Source organism: Urocitellus parryii, chromosome 4, assembly GCF_045843805.1.
Source record: "Urocitellus parryii isolate mUroPar1 chromosome 4, mUroPar1.hap1, whole genome shotgun sequence".
Classification (NCBI taxonomy): domain Eukaryota; kingdom Metazoa; phylum Chordata; class Mammalia; order Rodentia; family Sciuridae; genus Urocitellus; species Urocitellus parryii.
In genome coordinates, this window is record NC_135534.1 from 61,361,319 (window position 1) to 61,380,172 (window position 18,854).

An 18,854-nucleotide genomic window follows, 5' to 3' on the forward strand; every position below is an offset into this window, starting at 1 on the left:
AGTATTACAATGTCTTTAAGAGATTTTGCAAGATGACTAAAAATAAGGGTAGACACAAATATAATTAAATAATACCACGAAGGAAAGACATGAGAGAGTGATTTTTTTTCTAAGAATTGTGATAATAAACAATGTTCTCAAGTTTCATTTTCACTTGATCAATGTTTGAATGTTCTAGATCAAAGGAATTCTCTTAGCTCTTATATTTTCATAGCAGTTATTCATTGACCTAACTGCAAATAGTCATTCAGATACGTTTGAAAACTTTCTAAGGATTAATTCCATAAGGTAAACATATCTAGGATTAATATTGCACTGCAGGAGTCAGATGCATTATCTCTTCCTATCTTAAAATTTATGATTTTTTTTTCTTGCAACAGGAACATTTGAAAGCTCCTCTGGGCATGATATGGAGCTTACAAACAAGAGTTGGTTTCAGCCACCTACTCTCCTTCTAACAGGCATTCCTGGACTGGAGTTTGTACAAATATGGATCTCTATTCCAGTGGGCTTCATGTACCTAGTTGCCCTCCTAGGAAACTGCACCATCCTCTTTGTTATCAAAACCACCTCCATCCTTCATGAGCCTCAGTACATCTTCCTGTCTATGCTGGCAGCTACAGATGTGGGTCTATCTTTATCAACTCTACCTACAGTACTCAAGGTCTTCCTCCTGAATCACAGGGAGATTGAGTTCCATTCTTGCCTGACACAGATGTTCTTCATTCATACCTTCTCCTCCATGGAGTCAGCCATCCTGCTGGCTATGGCTTTTGACCGATTTGTAGCTATCTGTGACCCGCTGCACTACACTGTGGTTTTAACTCCTCCTAGGATTATAGGAATAGGGCTCATAGCTGTGTTTCGGAGTGTGCTGTTGATGGTGCCTTTGCCAATCTTGCTCAAGCGATTGCCTTTCTGCAAAGGTGTCATTCTGTCCCATTGTTATTGCTACCATCCTGATGTGATGAAGCTGGCCTGTGGCTCTGTGAGAGTCAACATCGTCTATGGACTGTCTCTAGTCCTCTGCTCCTTTGCAATTGACTCTATATTCATTGTCGTTTCATACATCTTGATTTTGAAAACAGTGCTGGGTGTTGCCTCAGGAGATGGTCAACTTAAGGCACTTAATACTTGTGTTTCTCATATCTTCACTGTCTTCATCTTTTATGTGCCCCTCATTGTGTTGGCCCTAATTCACAGGTTTGGTACGTTCACATCTCCTCTTCTCCATGTCACCATGGCCAATCTCTTCCTCTTTCTGACTCCTGTCCTTAATCCCTTGGTTTATAGCCTAAAAACCAAACAGATAAGGTCAGCATTGCCCAAGATACTCAAGAGCAGGGCAAACTTTATGTAGTCCCATATGGCCTTAGTCAAAGAGACACCCTAACCTTCTCTGCCCTTTTGATCTATCTGCTTCTCTAGGGAATATGTCATCACTTCATGATATGGTTTTGCAAGAACTGATATATTTTCTTGTCTGCCAAGATGGTGGTGTCTTGTTTATTGTCTAAGAAGAAAATTACCACATTGTGAAATGGGAGTATTTGTAAACATCAGTGTGTGATATGTGTATTTCTGTTTTGTTTTCTCTTTTAAAGAAACACATGAAATGGTGTACCTTGAAAGTCTGTTGAAACTGAGCAGTTAATGACCATCTTATGGAAAATAGCAATGAAACCAGAACTAGGCAGCAAAAAGAAAAAAACATTAACTTGTTTTTATAAATTTCAAATTACTCTTCCAAGGAATTGTCCATTAGCATAAGTGAAAAATTTGAAAATTAGGGGAGGTAAATATATTTTTGTATTGTTAACTAGAAATGATAAATTTAAAGTTGATGAAAGTTTATCTACCATTTAATGTGTCAGTGGATAAACAATAAGGGGATCTATTTGACTTTTTGAAAGTGTAAAATTATATCAATATTAAAATTTAATACAAATGTCAAAAAACAATTTTAAAATGCAAAACACTAGCTATCAGGTTACTTTTCCAGGACTACACATCTATATTTACTTAGCATAGTCAGACCAGGTCTTTTTCATTTGATGGGCAGGGAATAAACTTTAGGAGACAAGAGTTCATTGTTTGAAAAACACTAAATGTACGTCTAAGGATAAATTCAGAGGATACAAGAGTACCTGATATGGTATGGAGAGAAAAATGGTCATCTGAGAAGAAGAGATTGTGTATATAAGAAACCATCCTGTCTTCTCACTTGGAGTATTATTCTGATTGAACCAATGTTCTCAGAAAAGGTAGTATCTTGTGTTTTCCCTCTTCCCCTTATTTTTAGAATGTAAATTCCACAAGGTTGGGTAAACTTGCCCTGTTGTTCAAAAATGTATTCCTGGTACCTATATGAAGCCCTGGAAAATAACAGGTGGAAACAAGTACTGTTTCCTGAACATGATAAATTCCTTTGTGTCTGCTGAACTGCTAGACTTTCTCCTTTCCTCCCCCCACCCATCTTCCTCATTTCCATAATTCTTTTAAAGTAATTGATATGTTTCTTATTTGCTGAAATCTGGGAATATGAAGATAATTCAGAAAATTGCTTTAGTTTTGAATAGAGTCTATGTGGAAAGGCAGAGAGTGCGTGATGAATATACAGTGTCCATCATAAAGCTGAGGTCAGAGCACTATGAGATGTATAAACCGGGCTGTAAGAGTCAGAGACTAAAATGAGGAAATGAAAAATAGTAAAAACTAACAGATCTTAGTGAGGGGAAAGTGGATTGAATATATTAGGCAAAATTAAAAGTATGTGCAAAGGCATGGGAGTAGGACAGAGGACTATACCTAAAGGAGGTACAGGTAATAGAGTACAACTACAGAAGACAGCTTGGAGGAACAGTGGCAAAGGATAATAGCAAGCGGTGGATAAAAGAGCTTTAGTCAGTGTTTTACATTTATTTATTTAATTGATTAATTGGTATTAACATATATTAATTATATTAAAGTTAATATTCTATTAGCCAATTTCAATATTTTTTGCAGGATGTTGAAATGCTCTTCTTGGGTTGGGTTAATGCCTGCCACCTTGATACTATTTTCACAATAGTCAAGGTCACTCTGATGATATATTAAGACATTATTTCATATATATTATTTAGCATTTTGTCTATTATTAGATTTTTCTTTTTGGAAGTCTCTTGAATATTTAATTTTATTATTTCTTCTATTGTATTTTAATCTTTCTCCATCTCCCAACCCCTCACACACACACTGAGAATACAGGGGGAAACCAACCAAAAGGATTTTGCCTATTCTCACAGCTACTCAATATAGCACAGAATGCTTCTGAAACCAAGCAAACAATTCTCCAGTAGATACTCGTTGGATATATGTTAATTCGATTCAATTCTGACACCATCTGTCAAGAGATAGCATCAGATACCAATGAGCAAGGGCTCAGTCCCACAAGACCACCGCACTCAGGATCATTGGGTCAACAATGAATTTTCATTAACAAAATGTTGGTTGAAGAACTGGGTAGTGTAGTGATTCATGCCTGTAATTTCAACAATTTGGGAAGCTTGAAGCAGGGTAGTATCTTAACAAGATACTATCTCAAAAATAAACATAATAATTAAAATAAAAGAGCTAGTGACATAGTTCAGTGATAGAGTTCCCTTGGGTACAATTTCCAGTTCTTATATATATATATATATATATATATATATATATATATATATATGTAATTTTTTTCTTTTTAGAACTTATAAGAGTATCTCCAATGATGAACATTTTTTTCCTTAATAAAGAATGAGAAGTGTATATAAGTATAAACAATACAAAAATATAAAAAGAATCTGAACTAGCATGCATTGTTCAGAAAACTAAAGATTTTTTAGTAAGAATGGGTTGTGAAAGAAAATGGGAAAAGGTCAGATCATGGACATCCTCCCATATCATAAGCATTAAGTTAAATTTGTCATAACAGACAAAAAAGATTCAATTGCAAAAACTCAAAGATTCAACATGATCATATTTGTTTTGCAGTTTATGGAGCAAAGTAAGCAATTGTTTGAGAATGAGTTAATGTTAAGTGGGAAAATTAAGAAATTAAAATAGATGAAGAAGGAAACATTAAACTAGTGAAGTGAAACATTGAACTAGTGAAGAAAATATACAAATGTAAATGAGTGGACACATTTAAGATATATTTAGGAGACATAGTGAAATGTGAAGAAATGTAGGAGGTACATAGAGATAATAAGATTCTTTTCACTATAGCAACATAGACATTCTAATCATAATTTACCTACAACAGGAATTTAATAAAAGGAAGAATTTGGAACAGAATTTCAATAATTTAATTTTGACTGAGTGCTCACACCTATGTGAAGATCATAAATGAGTAAAAATTTCCTCAATGATAATATAGAATATGTTCCATGTCTGTGGAGAAAATAAAAAGCAGTAAACATAGTAAAAATGGTACAATCTGTAGGAAACTTGGATAAACAACAATTTTAAAAAATATGGATTTTCATATCTTGGTGGAGGAGTTGGAAAGAATTTTATTGTATTTGACTCAAATCTTGGATAAACAGAGTGATATACAAAATTATTTATACATTTTCTACTATGACCCAGGCACCTGTAATTTGATATAGTCAAAATAATATGGAAGAATTTAAAAATATAATAAAACATATGGAAAGAAAATAAAATGGAAAGTTAGAATATATGGTTGGAGATTTGCTAAACTCTCTGGTCTTCTTGAAAAATTGTTGAATTATAAACTTTATTAGAAAATATGGAAAAACATTAGAACTATCTATGACAAGGAGCTGACATGAGTACTCTAGCCAAGTATTTCTCATTTGTTTCAACTTTGTTCACAAAATATCTCAAAACACATGGTAAGTAATGTGGGACAAAGACATATTATGAATACATAAAAGTATAATCTTTATTCATAAACTGTAATTTAGAAGATTTTATCATCATATTCATATTTATATCCACATCCTATATCTAAAATTATAGCAATGATATTCAATTTTTAAATAATTATAAAACTGAAAGTTCTATTTTCCCTCATTTAAATCATCTTTAACTTTTCTAATTCTTCATGCTTGCTGGACCTTGAAAGATTTTCTCAGAGCAGCACGGATCTGTTTGGTCTTCAGACTATACACAATTGGGTTGAGCATTGGGGGCATAAAGAGGTAAATATTTCCCAGGACTGCATGTGCCAATGGAGAACTTTTCTGGCTGATTCGATGCATTACAGTTATTGCCAGGAGAGGTCCATAATAAATAAACACAATAAAGATATGAGACAAGCAGGTATTGAGTGCCTTCATCTGTCCTTCTCTGGAAGCAATACCCAGCACTGCTTGGAATATCTGAACATAAGAAAGGGCTATGAGGAGAAAATCAATCCCAAAAGAAAAGATGACCAAAACCAGACCATAGAAAATATTGATTTTGACTTGACCACAAGCTAGCTTCATGACATTTGGATGGAGACAGTAGGAATAGGAGAGCATCTGGCCCTTGCAGAAAGGCAGCCTCTTTAGCAGGATGGGCAATGGAGTCATGAGTGCTACACCCCTCAGCAAGGCTGCCAGTCCCATTTTGGTGACTCGTGAGTTGGTGAGTATGGTGGTATATTGCAGGGGGTGACTGATGGCCACAAAGCGGTCAAAAGCCATGGCCAACAGGATACCTGAGCCCATGGAAGAGGATGTATGAATAAAGAAGAGTTGAGTGAGGCAACTATCAAATGCAATTTCATACAGGCCAAGGATAAAGACCTTGAGCACAGACAAAAGGGTGGAGACAGAGAGGACAATATCAGCCCCAGCCAGCATGGACAAGAAATGGTACTGAGGCTCCTGTAGACTCCTCTCAGTCCTCACCAAGTATATTACTGTGCAGTTTCCTGCCATTGTAGTAATGTACATCAGGCTCAAGAGTGGTCCCAGCCATAGGCGGGCACCCACCAGCCCGCGGAGGCCAGTAAGAATAAAAAAAGAAGGCTGAAATGTCGTGGTGTTGAATTCAAACATGAAAACTGTGAGGAGCCCTGTTCACAACAGTTTCCCAGAAATGGATCCTAAGGAAGAAGAAAAAAGGAAATGTCAAATTCAGGAGACGAGTAATTTGACTAAAAGAGCCTAGTGAATATTAAAGTTTAAGGATGAGACTGAATCAAGAGTAAAATGACATTAATAATTCTTATACCGAGGAATAAAAGTGGTTTCCCTTCTGAAACTGCTGTGGGATCAGTTACTCTGTTTACTAAGAATCTCCACACAGACCTAAACAAGTTAAACTTGAAGTGAAAATGAGTAGAGTACCTACTACTATCTATTCTAAAGTCAGGTCCAGAAATTATGCAGTGGTAAAAGCAACTCTGTTGTGAAAACACAGGCTGCTTAAAACTCTCTTAGGAAAAGAAAGTGAAGAATAAGTGATCTTGAACAGCAGGCTAACCAGTGCTTCAGCAAGGTTATAGAGACAATCTGTGCAACAGTGTTTCAGAGTCTCTCTCTCTCTCTCTCTCTCTCTCTCTCTCTCTCTCTCTCTCTCTCCCTCCCTCCCTCCCTCCCTCCCTCCCTCTCTTGCGATCTCTCTCTCTTTCACACACACACACACACACACATACACACACACACACAAACACACAAATACACCCACACACAGTGTATGCATTGAGCCTTATCTCTGCTGAAACTTTCAGAAATTCTTCTCAATTCCCAAACTAACACAGAGAATTCACATTTTGCATTGTGCTCCTATTTCTAACTAAGGGCATATCCTCACTGTAATCTAAAATAGCCCCTTTCTCAATTTACTCAGTGCTGAACTATCACGTTGTTGTTGATCATTTCACCTATAATTGCAATCTTTTTGCTATTTGTTTCCTCACACCTGTAATATAAGACATTCAAATTATTTGTGATAAAAAGTTATATGACAAGATATTTCTCCTTTGAGCTGAATTCCCACTCTAATTACACACTAATTTTCTGTCATATATTAGTATACTTTAAACTTTAAACCTATATTTACATATATATATGCACACATGTAATATATAATATAGTTTAATATTTCCATATTTATATCAAATTGTTATACATAAGATGGACAGATATACATATCATATGTGTGTCCCTTTATTATCCATAGTATGATCTTTACCTCTATGGTAACAGTTTCATATAATTTTCAAACATACTCATATGTTTTATCTGAGTAAAGGGAGCTCAAAGGGAGCTCTAATAATTATTGTCACAGAATAAGAAGCTTAAATTCCTATTGGAGCAATTCTTAGTTGGGCCAACTAGGATGTGTATTCACCAGCTCTAACAGTCATCTCACCATTGGTTACTTAAATTCTTTGGGCTTTTGAAAGTAGTTGACCATTTCAATTATTTTGTCTGTGGAAACTTATCTTTCTTGACTTAAAAGATTACATTCTCTTGATATTTTCTTGTTTTAAACAATACTCCTTAGACATTTTTAAGGTCTCTCATTATCTGTGAGAGACTCTGTAATTAGTATTACTCTGTTGTCAATCGCTATGTTCCTCATATCAATTAAATTTTGATGTTAGTTGCTTTTAAATATATATCTTGTTTTTTTCCTCGTGTTACTTTCATGCATTTTGAATTTAACGTTTGTAAAACTAAAGTCACTTTCCATATACATAATTAGATATCTGAACTGTCTCCATGATAGAGCCTTATAATTATCTATAATATAGCCCTGAGGAAATCATCATATCTGTCCTAGATTAATTAAATACATTACTACAGACACTCATATATTAATGATGAGAATACATTTCACTTGCTGGTCCTATAATTTCACTTTCTATTCATCAAGTAATAAGTGACCAAATGTTCAAAAAATGGTATCATTTAACAATGTAATGATCCAAAAATGTTAACTTAGATAAATAAAAAAATTATCTAAAACACTAAAAAACATTTTAAATGACATGATAAAGAACCTCAAATAAATAAAATTATCTATACAAAAGTCTTCATTTTTCTTTAATCTCTTCCATATATATACATATATACTACATATATATGTATAAAGACAAAGATGTATATACATCTTTGTCTTTTATCCCTCCTAAATTCAAACAAACATACACTAAATGTTGAACAAAGAAGAGAGAGTACATTCATTGAAAGACAAATTTTACCATTTTTCTTGGGCAAAGGGAATGAAAGTTATGAGATAAAACTGATTTGTAATGACCAGGCTCAAACATGCATAGGTTTTAAGAGAGAAGACACCTGTTCCATAGAATCATAGAGATTTCCCACTGGCATGATTGGTATGCACAAAGATTGGGGAAAGCAAAAGGAGAAAATAGAATCATAGATTTGGAGTATTTGGGCAACTTATTAAAACCCTGTTTCAAAAAAATAAGAATAAAAACATCTGGAGTAACTCAGTGGTAGGTGCTTGTTCTGGGTTCAATCAAGACTGAAAGAAAAAGAAAAACAGATAGTGAAGTTTTTAAAGTTACTAGAAGTATAGAAAAGCATATCATCTAACTCACAGGAAAAAAATGTATGTATTAGAAAAGAAACTTAAAACAAATTAATATTCTCAGATATACTTAGAAATATAATATTTAAAAATAATCCATTCATAAAGCAACAGGATACCATGTAAAACACTATCTGGTACATGGGCTTGTATCAGAATTTTTTTTCTGTTGGGCTTATTCAAACACTGAAGACTGAGGCTCAACCCCAGGGTCTCTCATTCAGTAGGCCTGAGAGGGGCCTGAGGATTGACATTTCAAACAATATCCCTGGTCATACTTATGTGGCTGGTTCAAGGACCCAACTTTGAGTACCTCTGAGGTAAACAAAAAATCTGAAGAAAAGAAAACTTTTATGAATTCAATCTGGACAATTAGAACACAAATAAATAAAACACCAATTACAAAAAAGGAAAAGAAAAATGATAAAATAGAGAAAAATAAATAAAATCATGGTCACACAAATGAGAATATATGAATATGTTAAGGAGGTATAATATGTGATTTCCTAAAGGACAGAATACTGACATTGAAGGCAGGATCACTTAAGAAATTGTGTAAGAAAGGGATTCTTGATATCAGCCTGAAATGATACATAGGTTTAACAAAGAGAAGGATAGAAAAAAAAAAAAAAAACACTCTTATTACACTTGAAAACTCATTGGAAAACATGAACATCTTAAGTGCTTATTGATAACAAGACCACATAGAAGAAAATAAAGGAAAAGGGAAAAGTCCACAAATCAGAGATAACTAGATAGATGCTATTATTCTCATTATTAAACCAGGATTGTAGAAACAGTAAAATGATGCTTCCCTGTGTTGTTGTCCTCCTCCTCCTCCTCCTCCTCCTCCTCCTCCTCCTCCTCCTCCTTTTCTTCTCCTGCTCCTTCTTTTCCTCTTTCTTCTTCTTTCTTCTTTTATTCAATCAAGAATTCTGTAGACCTCTAGCTACCAATTAATGTGAGGAAAAAATACAGATACCTTGAATTTGATAAAAATAAAGGAGGGCTGGGGATATATCTCAGTTGGTAGAGTGCTTGCCTCGCATGCATAAGGCCCTGGATTAAATCCCAAGCACCACAAAAAAATAAAATAAGGAACTTTTATCCAAAGTCATAGACAGAAGTTCATTAAGAAAGTGGAAGCACATTTAAGAGAAAACATTGGCCATCTCTAGAGTGAGACCTTTCGAGGTAAAGCAAGGAATACACATTCAAGGGAGAATGGGTGTTCTCTCCAGGGGGGTGGGGGTGGGGTTAACAGCCATGAAAGTTTTGGGATATATATGCTGGAAAAAAATTATTAAAGAATGTTTTCCAGAATATGAGTCTGGAAACCAAGAAAGAGAAATGAAAGATGCATGAAGTGGGATCCAGGATTCTCAAGAGAGGCAAGGTTAAAGTGATGAGTATTGCAGAGAGAAACCAGAAATATGCATGATTGAGATGAGAAGTCAGCAAATCTCCAGATGAAGCAAAATGTTCCAAAAATAAAAGATGAAACAAGAAGAAGAAATTTTAACAATATATTAAACATCAAAACTGGCAGACAGCATATGTGGTCATGATAATGGAAGCATGTTTCTTTTTCAATAGGATAGGATATTGTTTTGGTTAGAAATTCAATATAAGACTAGGAGTGTAGCTCAGTAAGCTCAGTGGTGGAGTGTGTGCTTAGGATGCAGGAGGCCTTGGGTTAAAAAAAAAAAAAAACAGAGAACTTGCACAAAAAATGAAATCTAAAATGATAATAAATTAAATAACCAAATATTAAGAAAACTAATATATGGTATAATTCCTGGGAACTTTTGGAATGGGAGAAAAACTAATGATTTTACCCACATTTACAAACTTTCTTGTTGCACAGTAATTGCTGTATTAGAATCTCACAGAATAACATTTTTCCCTCAAACAAGATCAGTGCTACCTAATAAGAATTTTAGAAATTAGATGCAGTCGATAGAAAACACAGAATATTTCAAAATTATTCATAAAACAAGGGGTTGGGGTTGTAGCTCAGTGGTAGAGCGCTCACCTAGCATGTGTGAGGCATTGGATTTGATCCTCAGCACCACATAAAACATTAAATAAAGATATTGGATAAAGCAAAAACATGGTTAATACCAGCACAGCCAATGCAAAACTAAATTTAATAAATAAGAGAGAAAAAGAAGATTAGAGGATAAATAGTGGAAATTTTAGAGGTGAAACTTATCATGGTGAGGAGTAAAAATATACTACTAAGTAAATATAATAATAAAGAAAGATTTACAGATAATATTTAAATATATGAATAAATTATGAGAAAAAAAATATTCAAGATATAAGAATATTTTTTTGAGGTAGGGAAAATAAGCCTATATTTCATTATTGCTAACCTAAAGTCCCTGAATTTTTGTTTATTCTCATTTGTTACCCCAATGCAAAATTGTTAATATTTTTTTCAAAATAAGCACTATTATAGGTTAATATATGACAAGAATGATATATTCTGATTCATGAAAAGAAAAAAAGTCAAACTCGTGGGCTGGAAATTTACATTTTTTTAAATCTAGCTCCTCTTCTCCCAAATTTTACTTTTTCAAAAATAAAAGATGTGCACCCTTCTTAATGCCCCCTGAATCATATAAACAGCAGACTTTCCAATCTTTCTTATGCAACCTGGTGTCCCTTTCATAATGTCTCTGCTATAAAATATTCATGTCTCTTCTCTTTTTGAGTTCATTTGTTCATCATTTCAATCACTTATTAAATGTTTATTGAAATCACACTGTATGCAAGGGATTGCTGTAATGCCCTGAATACATGGGAAAATAGCTTCATTATTTTCATGACATTATTATTAAAACTAATTTATATAAAATCTCAAGGTGTAATCATATTTATATCTGTAAGTTGAGCCAAATGATCTTTGCTCAATTTTATCCTTAAAAATTTCCAAATCTCTGAAAAGTAAACTAAATTTAATGGAGTTTTTCAACATTGTTCAGTCATTGCTACATAGAAGAGAATGCTTTTACTAGACATATGTAATTATTATCCTAAAATGTACTGAATATCAGAAGATAAATTTGAAAGCATACAGTTACTGATTGAGATACCATAACCATTTGCAAGGGAAACCACACTTTTACTTCTTTGTTCAAGAGCTTCTGATATCCAATGTACTCTAAGTCAATATATTATGGAGCTGAGATATTACTTTTAACTTTCTGAACAGGGTACAAACCTAGATTTCAGACAAAAAAACAAATAACAAAAGTAATTCCTACCCTTTGATTATGTGTCCTCTCTAATGAGGTATTATATTATATTAACATGAAGGTATTGTGTTAACATGAAGAGGTTGCCACAAGTGCTTGGAATGAAAGGGAGAAATAAGTTATCAGGAAATACACAGGGAGAATTCTTATCAAAGGAGAGATCAAGGGACTTAGCTTTAATGCATGTGGTAGATAACAACTGAAAGAAAAACTCAGCTTAGTGAAACAAAGGACCTGGCTGAAATAGTTGAGGTAAGGCTGGATCAGGTTGTAATGAGCCTAAGAAAATCAATAGACTGATGATATGATTATGTTTTCAATTCAGAAAGTTCATTTCCACTACTGTTTGGAGAATGACTTGAAAGGGAAGAAGTGTAAGAAAAGAAAGACACTTTGAACCTATTTTAGTTTCCCAGGAAGGAAGAATCTGGGTCAGAGTGTGTTTGATACTGTGAATAAAAGTGGATGTGCTCAAGCCATATTTTGGAAGAATGTGGATGTGATTCTTTAATCCCTGGCAAATCACTAAATCCTCCTGATACTGTTTAAGTTTATATCTAACAATGTATAAGTGATTTCTTGGAACTGTACCCTCTCAATATAACCTTATGGTCTTATGTATGGGCAGATGAAGGTCACCCAGGAGCAGACCAATAAAATAATACTTATGCTTAGCATATTATTCTCCATCTATACCCTAGGTAGATTCCCAAACACACAAATGTTTAGGTTTACCTTGATGCCTATGATTGGAGAACTTGGGTGAGGCTGGCACTGCAGTTCCATCAACTGAATTTTCATGGAAGTACTTATTGCTTTGGATAATGATTCCCAGTGGAATTTTGTGAACATTCCCTCTCTCTCTCTCTCTCTCTCTCTCTCTCTCTCTCTCTCTCTCTCCTCTCTCATAAAATTCATATATAAAAATACATATATCCCTAATGAAGCAATTGTTCTTCCATTCCAAAAATATGTGTGTATATTGGCTGAGAAGGGGGTTGTTTAGGAATGTGCAATAACATGGTCATCAGGTAAAAAAAAAAAAAAAAGTTAAAAAAAATTCAGAGATGATTGCAACCAAAGAAAGCCAGTTATTGCAAACATCAGACATGAATGAATTTTAATTCTTTTGGTGAATAAGAGAAAAAAAGATACTCAAGTTTAAGATAAAACTCATTTCCTGATGAGTTATGATAAACAGCTATAAACTTTGAATCATTAATCAATGTTTGATTATAAATTAACCAATTGATACAATTTATAATGAGTATAAAATTCATTTGAATTTCAAAGGATGTAGAGGAATCATAATATTTTTAAAATGAAGTTGGAAACATTATAAGATTTTAAGTCTTATTATAATGCCTCAGGAATAAAGACAGAACACTATTAACATTAGGATAGTTACATGGATCATTGAAACAAATTAGACTGTTCATATATAGATTAATAGATATATGCCTAATTTATGCAACAATAGTATCAGGATAATTCAATGAATCTTTTCAAGAAATCTTGATGGTTAAACAAGACATTCGTATAATATGTCATAATTTATGTTATATAAATGGAATTTGTGGTTTATATGGCATTAGTTTAATGCCATATAAAAATTAATTGTAATTACAACAAGACCTAAACACAAAATTTAAAATCATAAAACATCTAGTAGATAGCCTCATAGAAAATATTTTTGATCCTTGATTGTGACTTATTAGAACTTAACATCATGAAATGAAAAAAGTAATAATTTAGACTTCATCAAATATTTTTTTTAATTCCTTCCTTTGAGAAACATGATTAAGAAAATGAAGGTAAACCATGTACTGAAAGAAAGATATTTTTTTAAATGACACAAAATAAATTCAACATTGTCAAGAGCATTGTAATGTTGAACAACCAATAAAAAAAGAAAGAAAAAGGCCACATTAAAAAATAATAATAATAAAAATAAATTCAACACGATAAGTGCAATCAAAACCATGAAGTCATAATGGAATGGTTGGAATAAAATAAGCACTTGATAATACTGCTTTAGTTATTATTATTATTGTAATGAATTTACTTTCCAAATCAATTGAAGGCACTGAATTCACTTTTTTTTCCTATTGCTTTCTAGCATAAATAATTGTCTGTTTAGAAATAGCACCCAACACTACCACTCTTCTTCTATCTTGACCTGAGTTAAATAGCTTTGGGTTTTTTACTGAATGTTGAGTGTGAACTATGGAGCATGACATGCTTGCTTTATACCTTAGGAAATGCCAATTCTAAGATATTTACATAGAAAACCAGTCAGTCTGAATTTAATTTGTTAAAATATAATTTTCATAACATAGAGCTACTAATATAAATGCAAAAATGGTATATTTCAAATATTAATTTGTTCATTAACAAGGGAACTGTAATATGATAATAAAGGAGAAGAGCTCTGAGGAACAGGGGTTTGAACAAAGGTAATTTTTTATAAATATTCAAGTAAGCTTGCTAAGTTAGACATAAAGTGAGTTAATGCATATAAGTTTATATCTAACAATATAAATGTCTTGGAACCACAGTCCTTCAATATAGACATTGTGGTTTAATTTATGGGAAAGAATATTAACTATGAGTAGAGTAAGACTAATAAAACAATATTTATGCCTTAATATCAAAGAGCTTTTTAATTCTTAGGAAACAAAATTACTATGCTTAGCTTTTTTGTTAATTTGTTTGTTAATAATATAATACACCAAAACTAGTAAGCCAAAAATATGTTTGATAATAAAGGTGGAGGGAATTGTTACTAATGAGTAAAATAAGAAAGGAATAATTTTTGATAATATTGAATTTTTCATTTTATAGAATAGAATTAAATAAATGGTCCAATCCATCTAAAGAGAATATTCTATACCCTTAATCTGCCTCATTATTTCATATACAGGTTAAAAAGAGATGTAAAACAAAATACTAAAATAGATACCAGATTCAAAGTAAAGATTTTATGGTCCTAAAGATCATATTAAGCACTCAGCACAATTAGATTTTTATTTATTTCTGAAGCTATATCTCATTTACTTTTACTTTGTTTTATACTAAATTCTCATAATTTAGATAGGTATTAGCTTCTACATATATGGGAAATATGATTATCACAAAAGTTTGGTATTTCTCCAGAGTAGCAACACAAACATTAAATAAACAAACAAGCAAACTTTCATATTACATAGTTTTAGAGTAAAACCTGAAGGGGAAAATTGTATTCAAATAAAGCATGAATGGAGGAATTTACTGGAATATTCATAGTATTGATCTCAAACACACCATGCAGAAAAGTGAAAGGTTTCACAAAGGAAATCTGCCTCCAGTTTTCAAAAAATTAAAGAATTGTTGAGCAATGGTCCCCAGATCTCTGCACTGATGCTTAGAGAAGTCAAGAGATGCCTGACCAGAAAGACTCACAAAAAGAAAATTATCAAACTGGACCTTAAAGGATGGAAAACATTTTTACAGACAGAATTTCATTTAATAGTTTTAGTGTGTTTAATATTTATCAAATGTTCTTTTACTAAGAGCAAAGATCATTTTTTTTTAATTAACCCCCTCTATCTTGTAAATATTTACTAGAACACAGGTAAGTAAATGATTTGGATTTGAAACCAAATTTTCATAATTTTGTTTACAGATTTCAATCTTCCTGAGTGTTTTTGACAAGCTTTACTTCCCTCTGCATTCATATACCAATTCAAACCAAACCCTATCCCAATAATTATGTTCTCTTCCTTATATTGTTGGTGTTGTATGGTTTTCATTCATAGGATGTAAGCTATGGGACTATTATGTCTTCTATATGATTCTAATGCCCACTAAATATATAAGAAAGATATTAAAATATATATCTTGTGTGGTACTGAGTTCTGAACCCAAGAACACTTTACCACTAAGCTACATATTTTATTTTGAAGCAGGGTCTCTCTAAGTTGCAAGAGGCTGTCCTAGAACTTGCAATTCTCATGCCACAACCTCTGAGGTACCTGAGATTTACAGGTGAACACCACCACACCTCATTTAAAAATATTTTTGAGTGTTTTAAAACTTTCTTAAAGCAGATTTGAATACTTACTGGTTCTACTAAATGTTTACTTATTTCCACAGATAATTAAGTCACTCTCTTTCACTTTCCTCCAACCTTGAACCTAGCAGGACAAGTCTTCATTTGCTTAAGACTCTAAAACAGTTGGCCCCAGAAGAAAACACACCAATTCATTTTTCCTCCTGGGGAAGTTACAGAAGAGGGATAATCTTTATTAATGAAGTCAGGAAATGAATATCTATTTTAATATGAAATTGGAAACAAAAAAGATTCTGAATTAAGTATGAATTTTGACTGAAGTATCAAGATGGATAAGAATAACCATTTCTCAGACTCATGTTATATTTTCTCTGAATGTTCCTTTATCTTTTGTTAATCATTAGGATGTTCTGACCATCAATCAATACAAAATATACAGTCATAAATTCATCATCAGTTTTGGATTTTTAGTGTTCCAATTTAAGCAATGTTAGAAACCAGGAATCATGTGACATCAGTACTTCTCTATAAAATCAGCCCTTGGGGCTGAGGTTGTGGCTTAGTGTTACAGGGCTTGCCTGGCACATGTAAGTCACTGGGTTCAATCTTCAGCACCACATAAAAATAAATAAATCAAATAAAGGTATTGTGTCCATCTAGAAGATATATATATATGTGTGTGTGTGTGTGTGTGTGTGTGTGTGTGTGTGTGTGTGTGTGTAAAATCACCCTTTTCCTGATCATTTATAATCCAGAGTTAGACTTAACTTACTTACAACTTAGTTGTGATGATAATGTATTTTCATTTAACTCATACCCCCTCAAAATGAACAAGGCTTCTATTGCAATTTCTCCTTATTATTACCAGTCATCGTTCAGGATCACAATTATTATAATGAAAGCATTTTGCCTTTCTTTCTTTCCCACCTTAGTTCACTTCTTAAGGAAAAAATGCCTGAGCATTTTTTCATATTCAAATGCAAGGGACCTAGCATGTTATTTGGCACATAGATCTTAAATAGCATGCTGCTAATATAATTGCACCTTCTGATACAATGAGAAAATCTCACTCCCCAGCAACAACACGTTGTGCCCAAAATCGCTTGCGCAGGGCAGCTTGGATCTGCCGGGATTTGAGACTGTAGACGACAGGGTTTAGCAGTGGTGTCATGAGGAGATAGGCATTGCTCATGGTGGTGTACAGAATTGGGGACGTTTCCTGGGTGTAACGATGCAGTACTGCAAGGCTGATGAGAGGCAAATAGAACACAAGCACTGTGCACAGGTGGCAGGCACAGGTTTGCAGTGATTTCCAGTTTCTGTCTTGGATTCCCAGTTTCATAACAGTGCCCAAGATTTTCATGTATGAAACAAGGATGAAGATAACATCCACTGCAAAGGTGCAGAGCACACAGACCAACCCATAGACACTGCTGAAAGTAACATCCCCGCAGGCCAGGTTCAGCATATCTGGATAGTAGCAGTAAGAGTGTGAGAGGATATTGGCCCCACAGAAAGAAAATGTCCTCAGGAAAAAAGGCAGAGGGGCCAGCAGAGTGGCACCCCGTATGAGGGCAGCTCCACTAAGGCAGGCAACAGTGTAGTGTGTCAAGATCCTGGTGTAATTCAGCGGAGCACAGATAGCCACCAAGCGGTCAAAAGCCATGGCCACCAGGACACCAGATTCTACGGAGGAGAGGGTGTGGATGAAGAACATTTGGGTCAGGCAGGCATCCAGACCAATGTGGTGGACATCAAACCAGAAGATAGCCAAGACACTTGGCATTGTTGACAAGGAAAGGCCCAGGTCCGTGAGGGCTAGCATGGCTAAAAGATAGAACTGTGGTTCATGAAGATTCTGTTCTGTTCTGACTATAACCAGGAGAAGGACATTACCCACAAGAGCCACCAGGTACAGGAAACAGAAAGGAATGGAGATCCACATATGTGCAGGCTCCAGACCAGGAATACCAATGAAGAAAAAAGTGGGCCAATTAGACGTGTTATTAAAATCCAGCATGGTGAGATGTAGGTAGGACTGCAGTCCAGGATTCTTGCAAACCTACAAAAGAGAGATCCAGTGTCAAGGAAGTGGAAAAACAAATTGGAAGTAAAATATATATAAATATATATTTATATGAAATTATAAGATAGGGAGAACTAAAAAAACGAAAGCCAAATTTTGTGAGTGAGGATGTAAGACAACTAGAATTCTCATATATTGCTAATGGGGTGCAAAATCATACAAGCCTCTTTGGAAAAAATTTAGCAGTTTCTAAGTATGGATTTATCATTAAGGTAATATTACCCACTGATTCCACACTTAGGAATTTACCCAAGGGAAAGGAAAACACTTATCAACATAAAGACTTATACAAAATTATTTCTAGAAACTTTACTTAAGGTTGTATGTAGCAAAGAACTGAAAGGAAATCAAATATATATTCATTATTGAATGGATAGACTGTGGCAGATCCTATAATTTAAATTTCAAAAGGAAGAAATTACTTTTGGTTGCAACAGCAGGACTTGATCACTTATGCTATGCTAAAGAAGACAAATACAAAACACCGAATGCTATGTGATCTCAGTTACATAAGTAAACAAAGTGTAAAGTGTTTGATTACAAAGGGAAATGCACAGACATTTAGAAAGATGAAAATGTTCCATACCATGGTGATTATTTCCATGACTTACACATTTAAAAATCTCATCAAATTTTGCTCTTAAAATTGGTAAATTTTATTTTATGTAAGTAATAAATCAGTAAAACTGACCAAAAATAAATATTTCTTTGTCTGAAGAATGGCTTCATAATAATAATAAATCCATATTCATCAAAGTATATTTTTTGGAAATTTTCCCTAATTTCTGCCTTTCAATTTATTCATAAAGGAATACATTGGGTGTGTGAAATAACTTGACTTCCATTACCAGAAATTCGTTATGTCAGGGTTGAGCCCCAGACACTAGTATTTTTCACCCTCCTGTATTTGACTCTG

The 18,854-nt window shown here is 33.6% G+C and overlaps 3 protein-coding genes across 3 annotated transcripts; 1 reads left to right on the forward strand and 2 right to left on the reverse strand.

Moving 5' to 3' along the window:
• The first annotated feature begins 409 nt into the window (after window positions 1-409).
• LOC113191251 (olfactory receptor 51A4-like) lies at window positions 410-1,360 on the forward strand. The gene has a single exon (XM_026400925.2). The coding sequence runs from the start codon at window positions 410-412 to the stop codon at window positions 1,358-1,360; it is 951 nt and encodes a 316-aa protein (XP_026256710.2).
• A 3,727-nt stretch (window positions 1,361-5,087) lies between these two features.
• On the reverse strand, window positions 5,088-6,032 carry LOC113191252 (olfactory receptor 51E1-like). The gene has a single exon (XM_026400926.2). The coding sequence runs from the start codon at window positions 6,030-6,032 to the stop codon at window positions 5,088-5,090; it is 945 nt and encodes a 314-aa protein (XP_026256711.2).
• A 10,886-nt stretch (window positions 6,033-16,918) lies between these two features.
• Window positions 16,919-17,872, reverse strand: LOC113191233 (olfactory receptor 51G2-like). Its single transcript, XM_026400913.1, has one exon. The coding sequence runs from the start codon at window positions 17,870-17,872 to the stop codon at window positions 16,919-16,921; it is 954 nt and encodes a 317-aa protein (XP_026256698.1).
• Between the last annotated feature and the right edge of the window lie 982 nt (window positions 17,873-18,854).

Bases quoted from the DNA above. Each gene is read 5' to 3' on its own strand.
- LOC113191251 (XM_026400925.2), top strand. From the start codon at position 410: ATGGAGCTTACAAACAAGAGTTGGTTTCAGCCACCTACTCTCCTTCTA.
- LOC113191252 (XM_026400926.2), bottom strand. From the start codon at position 6,032: ATGTTTGAATTCAACACCACGACATTTCAGCCTTCTTTTTTTATTCTT.
- LOC113191233 (XM_026400913.1), bottom strand. From the start codon at position 17,872: ATGCTGGATTTTAATAACACGTCTAATTGGCCCACTTTTTTCTTCATT.